Raw genomic sequence first — 8,908 nt, forward strand, 5'->3', positions numbered from 1 at the left:
TTTATTATCAGAGTTGGGAACTATTCAATTCTCGTTCAAAAAAAACAGAAAAACTGATTTAATTGAATTATTTTATAATTTTGTATAAATACTGTTAAACCTAATAAAAATAAATATTCATAATTTCAATTTATATTCAATAAAATTTGCAAAACTGTAATTTATAAATATTTTACACAATTGCTTGTGGAAAAATTCGTGGATTAGCTTTTCAACCCTGCGTGTTACAACAGGTGCGCGCGCTTACTCTATTCTAACCTAAAAAATAACGTTATACCGGATGTGTCAAAAACAAACATTGCGCGTTTGAATTATACATACATATATATTATTAGTTTTTGTATAATAAATAGTTAAATTTCCACGTAAAGAAAAAATGTTTGAAGCTCGTAGCATAACTGCTGAGCATAAAGATTTGATTCACGATATTGCTTATGATTTTTATGGACAACGCATGGCAACATGTTCCAGTGATCAATTTGTCAAGGTACGAAAAGATTTCTTATTTTTTACTATATTTACTATATTTACTATATTTTTTTAATTTTCAAAAGATATTTATTGGATAAAAAAAGTAAATTACTCTTCTATCTGAGGCTGTGATTTTTTTTTGTTTATTGCCAGTTTGAAAATAATGATTTGTTTTGATTTTGAGGTTATGTTAGTGTCTTTGCTATTCTCGTATAGATATTTTTAATATTTTGCGAAATTTTAAAATAAAACTAGTTACAAAATTTATGTAAAAAAAACGACAGAAAAATAATAAAAAAGAATATACTCGCAATATTGAAAAGAAATATTAAAATTTTGGTTTTCGTAAAATTTTTCTTTGAAATTGGGTTTTCATTCTATACAAAATTTTCATTCAGAAATTTTTTTCTTTTTTATTAAAATAATTTTGTTTTCTATAAAATAATTTTCTTTTTCGGTAAATACACTTTTATTTTAATTAAATTATTAAATACAATTTTATTTTAATTACATTATTAAATACAATTTTATTTTAATTAAATTATTGAATACAATTTTATTTTAATAAATTATTTTTTTATTTTGCCATTGAATGAAAAAAAAAATTCTTAGTAATAGAATATTCTTTTTTTTTTTTATTAAAATTTTGTTTTCTATAAATAATTTTCTTTTTCGATAAATACACTTTTATTTTAATTAAATTATTAAATACAATTTTATTTTTATTAAATTATTGAATACAATTTTATTTTAATAATAAAATTATTACATTATTAAATACACTTTTATTTTAATAAAATTATTATTTTTTTATTTTGCCATTGAATGAAAAAAAAAAATTCTTAGTAATAGAATATTCTTTTTTTTTTTTTTTATTGAAAATAGAATAATTTTAATATACATTTTTCTCTTATTATTATTATTTCTATATCGGAAATAATAATATACAGAATCTTTATTTATTTATTTATTTAAATTATTTGTTTTAACAATTTATTTAAAAAAAAAGTTAAAAAAAATTTTTTTTTTATTTTTCTAATCAATAGACAATAAAAAATTAATGTATTTTTGCAAACAAAGAAGAAGATGAAAAATTTAATTTTAGCTTTAGAAAAAATATTATTATTAACATTTTTTAGGTTTGGGACGAGGATGAGCATGATATGTGGCATTTAACGGCTTCATGGAAGGCACACAGTGGTTCGGTATGGAAAGTAACATGGGCACATCCTGAATTTGGTCAAGTTCTTGCAACTTGTTCTTTCGATAGAACCGCCGCTGTTTGGGAAGAAATTGGTATAAAAAAAATAAATTTTTTTTCGTAATTAATTTTCATTAACAGAAATTTTTTTTCGAAATTAATTTTCATCAACAGAAAATTATTTTCTATTTTATTATACAGGTTTAAAAAAAATTCAAAATGGAAAATATTAATATTATAAATAAATTAATATTATAATAAATATAATAAAAAATTAATATTAATTATTATTTAGAAAGTAAATATAAAAATTTCCAAATTTTCAACTTTAAAAACAGAAGTTTAATTTAAAAATTAGAATTTTTTTTTAACTATAAAATTTAATATATTAGAATAATTAATTAGGAATTTATCGTTATTCCCGATAATTAATTAATTTTCTTATTCCAAAGGGGATTTTTCATATTTTTTTATTTTTGACTCAGTCGGCGAAGGTTCGGGACCAGGTGAACGTGGAATGCGTCATTGGGTGAGAAGAACAAATCTCGTTGATTCTAGAACATCTGTAACTGATGTTAAATTTGCACCAAAAACATTGGGATTGTTATTAGCAACATGCAGTGCCGATGGTGTTATTCGAATATATGAAGCGCCCGATGTAATGAATTTAAGTCAATGGACACTTCAACACGATATTAGCTGTAAATTACCCTGCAGTTGTATTTCATGGAATCCCTCTTTATCTAGGTAGAATTTTATTTATTAAATTTAACGAAAAGGGGAAATTTTTACAATTTCATTTTTATTTTTGAAAAAATTTGTTTAAATTGCATTAAATTTAATTGTTACAATTTTTTGTTTTAATCGGGGAAAAAAGTTTAATTTTTTTTTTTTTTTTTAGATTACATCCACCGATGATCGCAGTTGGCAGCGATGATACAAATACATCGAGTGGAGGAAAAGTATTTATTTACGAGTACTCGGAAAATGGAAGACGATGGACGAAAACTGAGACATTGTCAAATATTGTTGATCCTGTTCATGATATTGCATTTGCACCGAATTTAGGTCGAAGTTTTCATACCCTTGCAATTGCCACTAAGGACGTTCGGATCATTACTTTAAAACCAATGCCGTTAGTATTTCATTGCTATTTTCCATTTTTTTTTTCTCCCCACAAATTTAGTAATTTTATTTTCATTGAAATTAAATTAGAATATATTTTTTTTTCAATTATATTTCATATAAATAATTGTAATAGAATGTAAATGTTTCCTTTTTTAAATTCTTGTTTTTCGAATTCAGAGACTCGGCGCAAAGTGGATTGTCACGATTCGAAATAACGACGACAGCACAATTTGACGATCATTATTGTACTGTTTGGCGTGTATGTTGGAATATAATGGGAACAATACTCGCGAGTTCCGGTGACGATGGCTGTGTACGTCTATGGAAGGATAATTATATTAATAATTGGAAATGTGTGGCTGTATTAAAAGGCGATGGTTCAGCGGCACAAAGCGCTGAGACGCCAACATCGGCTAATGCACAAAATTCCAGTCATAATACAAGCGGTAATCAAACGCCACTTTCAACAACAAGGTACTATAAATTGGGTTCCATCAGTCATCCAAATCAAGTACCCTGGCACTGATATGGCAAAGAAAAGGGGGAAAAAAAGAAAAATTCATTTTTTTGCCATTTTTTCTCGGAGTATTTAATTATTTTTTTCTTCTAAACGCAAAAAATTAGCATTTTTCTCAAAAAATTATGGTTTTCTTCACTCTCGTCGCGGAGATTCTTTTTTTTTTTTTTAAATACTCTGAGTAATTTGTACATTCGCACTTTTGGTTATTTTTATTTTAATTAGTTATTGTTTCTGTATTTTCCGAATTTTCGATTCTATCCTCGGCGATCATTTTTTGTTTCTACAATTTTCGGGAGACATTTTTTTTTTCTATGTCTCATTTTTGTCTGTAGTTCTGTATTTTTTTCCAATTTCTTTTTTTTTGCGTTTCATATGGTTTTAGTTTTCAAATGATAAATTTTCTTCTTCTTTTGTTTTGTAGTTATTTATTTCCGATTTCTTTTTTGTGAAAAAAAAAAAATTTTTTTTTGTAATTTCGATTTATTTTCGTTTTGTATTTAATTAAAAATGTGTTTCCGTTTTTTTTTTTTAAATTTGATTTTTGTTTAGACGATTGTATTTGAATTGAATAATTGTACTTTTTTTTTTGTTTTTGAATAAATTGTAAATTTAGTATAGAAGTTGGATTTCTTTTTTCATCACCTTTTAAAAGAGAGATTTTATTATTTTTTATTTTATTTTATAGTTCACTTTTTTTGTTGATAATATATATATATATATTTTGTTTGTTTGTATTTGTTGAGAATTTTTTCCTTTTACTTAAAAATGCACATTTTATTATTATTAGAATTTTTGTTAAAATTTGTAAAATTTCATTTTCGAAATTTAATTTTTTCTCCCTTTGAATTTTTTTTTTTTATATTATTTTCTATATTTTTTATCTCATTTAATTATTAAACAAAAAAATTGTAAATAAATCATTATTTTATATATAATAATAAATATATACTAATAATAATAAAAATAATAATAATAAATATACTAATAAAAATAATAATAATAATAATAATAGTAATAATAATAATAAATTTTATTTTATGTAATTTATTTAATTTTTTAATTTCTTTTGTCACAGAATTTTAGTTTTTTTCTTTAATTTTTAAATATTTTGTAGAGTTTGAAGACTAAATGTTTTAAAAAATATTCTTTTTTCAAATTTTTTTTTTCCGGGTTTTGAGTAAATTTGAAGGGCAATTTGTTAGTTTCAGAAGTGTGAGTGTCGCGACTGTCACGGCAGAGAGACCGTCGATCAACGTTTCTACGACGAGTAAATGGCAAACTCCGGTTATTAAAGGACGATTCAGTAAATCCGTATGGATGGGAAATCCAAGTGAAACAACTCCGCCACCTCCTCCTATTTTAGATCATTCAAGACCCAAGAAATAATTCTGTAAATATCACGAATATTAAATATTGTTCATTTATTTATTTTTATTTATTTTTATTTTTTTTGCTTTTTTATTTTTAAAAAATGATCTCATTTCGATTTTTCTTATAAATTGAAAAAATTGAAATTTTTCTCTTTCTGTTAATTCGAAATAATTTTCTCTCATTTCTTTTTAATTCAATTTTATTTTTGTTTAATTTACTTTTCATTTTTAAATTACTTTTTTTAAATTAAATTTTCTTTTTTTTGTAATTTAATTTTTGTTACTATTTAATTTATTTATTTATTCTTTTTTTTTTGAAGTATTTCGTTTCTCTTATCATATTTCGAATATTGATAAGTTATTCCATTGTGTTCAAAGAATTGTTGACTTTTTGTCATGATAATTTTATCAAATTGAAAATTGTTTGAATTATTTTTTTTTAAAAAACAAAAAAAAATTCGTTGTAACATTTAGTGAGACATGCATTTAAAATATTTTTCCTAATAGTATTATTTTCTCCAAAAAATACTCGACTTAATTTTTAAGAATTGAGTTTATTTAATAAAATAATGAAAATAAAAAAAAAAAGAGAAAAATCTGGCATTTTGTATTTCAGTAGTTTAAGAAGAAAAAAGTATAAAAATTTTTTTTTTGCAACAAAATTTTTATTTTATTATTATTTTATTTTTATTATTTTCAAGATTTATAAAAATTTAAAAAAAATCTCTACAAAAACGTAAAAAATTGAATTTGATTTTAACGTTTTATTTTTTACTTGTCGATTTTTGTTTGTTTAATTTTTTTTCCCCCACCAAATTAATAATTGTGAAATGTCAATTTACGAATTTAATTTAGGTTATTATAAAATGAAAAACAAAAAAAGTTAAATAAATTTTTATAATTTAATCGGTAAAATAATTTCCTAATTATCTTTTTGTGCGATAATTTTTGAATTCGAAAAAAATTATTACCAAAAAGTAATTATAAAAATGAATGAACCTTTGAGAAAATCTTATTTTGATATTGTGAAACGTAATTTACGAGCAGCGGATCGGGTAAGAAAAATAATTTTTCTTTTCCTATTATCCTCCTTCAATCTAATTTTTATTTATTATTAATTTAAAAAATAGCTATAATTATTTTATTTTATTTTTTTTTTTGACTGAACATTTTTATTAAATTTTTTTTTTTCAGCTTATTTTTTGTACAAGATTCATATATTTTGGCGAATATCATGATACAGCGGAAAATTTTCAAAAGGCAAATTATTATTTAATGTGTAAAAATTTTATGTAAAAAAAAAGAAATGTTTACAATTTTTAATTTTTGAAATTTACAATTATGTTATAATTATAATTTACAATTAAACAGCAAATTGTGAAAATAATGGACGAATTGAATTCGAAATTCAACGATATTCCCATTTTTGGATTAATGCTAATTTATCAAAAATATTTTATCCATCTTGTGACAGTAAGTGTTTTATAATTTAGGATCGATAATTTTTTTTTAAAAATAATTAATTTTTTCAAATAGGCTCCAGAGGAAATGATTTTCAGGCATTTAAAGGCAATATTTTTTGACACGGAGGAAATAAAATTAGGCAAAGTTCTTCATTTACCAGTTCAGCATCACGTTTATCGAGTAAATATATAACTAAAAGTTTTATAAATATTTTTCAAAAAAAAAAAAATAAATAAATAAAATTTTTATTTTTCAAGAAATTAATTTTTAGCCATATTTAACAAAATGGTATTCAATAATTACGAGGCCTCCAATACTTTTAGAAAAATTGGAGAACACTGAACTTTCGGAAATTGAGAAACACGTTGAAAACATGATGATTAAAATTTATAAACTTTGTGAATTTTTAATGGACACTAAATTGAAATCTGTAAAAAAAAAAAAATTTTAAATTATCATAAATCTGGTTCTATATTTATTAATTTTTTTTTTTAATATAATTTTTTTCCAAAAATTTAAGGACCAATCAATTCCTGAAATTTTGCATAATATCGAAGAAAAAGTACCCGAATTTCTTCCCGAAATTGCCATCTTGGAATATTTATTAAATTCAAATTGTCCCGTTTTTTATGATTTACGTGTACGTTTAAAAATTGTCGTCGAAATTCCCTACGTTAATTTTCATTCAGGTAAAATTATTTATGAGAAAACTTTAAAATAAAGAAATCTCTAATTTTTATTTTTCAAATAATTTTTCAATTTTCTTGTAAATTAAATTAAAAAATAATTTTCGAAATTTCTAAAAAGAAGTTTTTTAAACTAAAAAATTACTGAAATTTTATGGAATAAAATTTTTACGAAATCTTATTTTATATATCTATTTTTGTATACTATATATATAAAAAAAAAATTTATTTCCTTTTTGTAGACAGAGTTTGGCCGACTCCTTGTAACTTCATGCCAACGTTTTCATTTTCCGCAACCACGTCAGCCAAAGAAAGGGAAAATAAAGAAAAGTCAACACCTTAATATCCCTTGACATGTTGACAATGTAAAAAGAATTTCACGAGAAAAATATTGAAAAGAAGATATTGTTTTTTTATTTTATTTTTTAGTTAAATAAATATATTTTTAAAATTATTAAAATAAAAATATATTTATTAAAAATATTTTATATTAAAATAATAATGAATAAAATAAAATGACATGGAAATAAAAGTTGTCATTTGAATAAAAACGATTATTTATTGCAGAATATTTACAATATATAAAAAAAAAAACAGTTCTGTATTCTGGGTACATGAAAGTTTGACTTCAAACACTCTAAACTAAATACACAAATTTTACTCCAATATTTATTTCACATTTTTTTAACAGAAAAGTTTTTTTTCTTTTTTTTTGGTCTTAAAAATATGATTTACATTTTTTTTTCTTATTTTTTTTTGGGACATTCACAGACAATTTTTTATTTAGAAGTTTTGAAAAAATTTCTTATTTATAAAAAATTAATTGATTTTAATTAAATTTTTTATTTATTTTTTTTTGGAAGTGTCTTTATTAGCTGGAACGAACGTAATTTATTATTTCTATATATGTGCTTCATGGAAGCAATTTATTCCATACTTTAATTTTCATTATATTCGCTGAGTAATTAATTTCGAAAACTTTTATCAAAAGAGAAAAAAAAAAGTTGTAACATATTTATCAATAAACAAATGTTGAAAAAAATTAAATAACTAAATATTTAATAAATTTCTTAATTAAAAAATTTGTATTTTTTTTACTGTAGTAACAACATTTTTTATCTGATGATAAAAATTCTTTAAAAAATGATGAAAATTTTTTGAAATTTTTTTTACAATTTTCTTTAATGGAAATAAAATTGCGTTTCATTTTATTTTTCATCAAAATTTCAGGGAATATATTTAAAAAATGTATTTTGAAAAAACATGATTATAGTTGTGTGTGTGCCATTTAAATATATTTTCATATTTAATTCAACATTTATTCCCAAGAGAATTGCAAATAGTACCCATGAAAATAGCGATCTGTCTTATTACATGTTATTACATTAGATGTGCAATGTTATTTATATTTTATTTACAATTAAGCTTGCATTTATCAAATTATTTTTCATTTTTTTTTTTAAATACTCTTTTTTTCAATTTTTTCAAAAATTTATACATTATTTTAATTATTAAAATATAAGTATAAATTTAATTGTTAAAATAAAATTTTACATTTTTCAAAGAAATAAATTATTAATTATTTAGTTAATAATATTTATTAATTAATTTATTATTTAATATTAGGCAATTAATTTGAAATAATAAATTAATTTCTTTTTCATTAATTAAAAACGTGAAATTCTCATTCAGTGAGATAAAAAAAATTTATATTGAACAAAAAAAATCATTTTAGAAAAAGTAAAGAGTATTTGAAAAAAAAAATTCCAATAATTCTATTTATTTAGTATGCTCTGTTAAAAAATTGTTTTTCAAACAGATCAATTTTTTTTTTAAATTCGTACACGAGAACAATGCAAATTGACTTCACGATGATTATGATTGATTCACAATATAATTATTCATCAACATCGTGACTTTCATATTAAATTCATTTTTTTTCATGCCAAAAAATTTTTATTTTCAAAACATTTTTTTTTCTATTTCTTTTAATTGATATTTGTTTTCAAATTATATAGAGAAAAATATTTTAAAAAACAAAAAAAAAAGTTATAAAAAAATATTAAAT

General features: G+C 21.4%; 2 protein-coding genes across 4 annotated transcripts; both read left to right on the top strand.

The window, feature by feature from the left end:
- The first annotated feature begins 192 nt into the window (after positions 1 to 192).
- Positions 193 to 4,726, top strand: LOC127280517 (nucleoporin SEH1-A). Of its 3 annotated transcripts, none has more exons than XM_051303555.1 (6): positions 193 to 487; positions 1,611 to 1,767; positions 2,158 to 2,419; positions 2,574 to 2,807; positions 2,978 to 3,274; positions 4,529 to 4,726. In XM_051303555.1, exons 1-6 carry the CDS (start codon positions 377 to 379, stop codon positions 4,704 to 4,706), a joined length of 1,239 nt encoding a protein of 412 aa, XP_051159512.1. In that variant the 5' UTR covers positions 193 to 376; the 3' UTR covers positions 4,707 to 4,726. The 3 variants fall into 3 exon arrangements, with proteins under 3 accessions (XP_051159512.1, XP_051159511.1, XP_051159513.1); XM_051303554.1 differs by having other exon boundaries at positions 4,523 to 4,725; XM_051303556.1 differs by lacking the exon at positions 4,529 to 4,726 and having other exon boundaries at positions 2,978 to 3,940.
- An 814-nt stretch (positions 4,727 to 5,540) lies between these two features.
- Positions 5,541 to 8,406, top strand: LOC127280534 (uncharacterized). The gene is made up of 7 exons (XM_051303581.1): positions 5,541 to 5,745; positions 5,885 to 5,950; positions 6,062 to 6,163; positions 6,227 to 6,334; positions 6,426 to 6,584; positions 6,675 to 6,843; positions 7,083 to 8,406. The coding sequence occupies exons 1-7, from the start codon at positions 5,680 to 5,682 to the stop codon at positions 7,181 to 7,183; spliced, it is 771 nt and encodes a 256-aa protein (XP_051159538.1). The 5' UTR covers positions 5,541 to 5,679; the 3' UTR covers positions 7,184 to 8,406.
- Positions 8,407 to 8,908: the final 502 nt, after the last annotated feature.

The sequence above is a fragment of the Leptopilina boulardi genome, unplaced genomic scaffold, assembly GCF_019393585.1.
Source record: "Leptopilina boulardi isolate dan_hultmark-lab unplaced genomic scaffold, ZJU_Lbou_2.1 LbouV2_248, whole genome shotgun sequence".
Classification (NCBI taxonomy): domain Eukaryota; kingdom Metazoa; phylum Arthropoda; class Insecta; order Hymenoptera; family Figitidae; genus Leptopilina; species Leptopilina boulardi.

What these genes read in the sequence shown, in the direction of transcription:
- LOC127280517 (XM_051303554.1), top strand. Translation starts at nt 377, where the DNA reads ATGTTTGAAGCTCGTAGCATAACTGCTGAGCATAAAGATTTGATTCAC. An exon ending in TGGAATCCCTCTTTATCTAG is followed by an intron (nt 2,420 to 2,573) that starts GTAGAATTTTAT and finishes TTTTTTTTTTAG; the next exon opens with ATTACATCCACCGATGATCG. An exon ending in ACGCCACTTTCAACAACAAG is followed by an intron (nt 3,275 to 4,522) that starts GTACTATAAATT and finishes GCAATTTGTTAG; the next exon opens with TTTCAGAAGTGTGAGTGTCG.
- LOC127280534 (XM_051303581.1), top strand. Translation starts at nt 5,680, where the DNA reads ATGAATGAACCTTTGAGAAAATCTTATTTTGATATTGTGAAACGTAAT. An exon ending in ATTTTATCCATCTTGTGACA is followed by an intron (nt 6,164 to 6,226) that starts GTAAGTGTTTTA and finishes TTTTTCAAATAG; the next exon opens with GCTCCAGAGGAAATGATTTT. An exon ending in CTACGTTAATTTTCATTCAG is followed by an intron (nt 6,844 to 7,082) that starts GTAAAATTATTT and finishes TCCTTTTTGTAG; the next exon opens with ACAGAGTTTGGCCGACTCCT.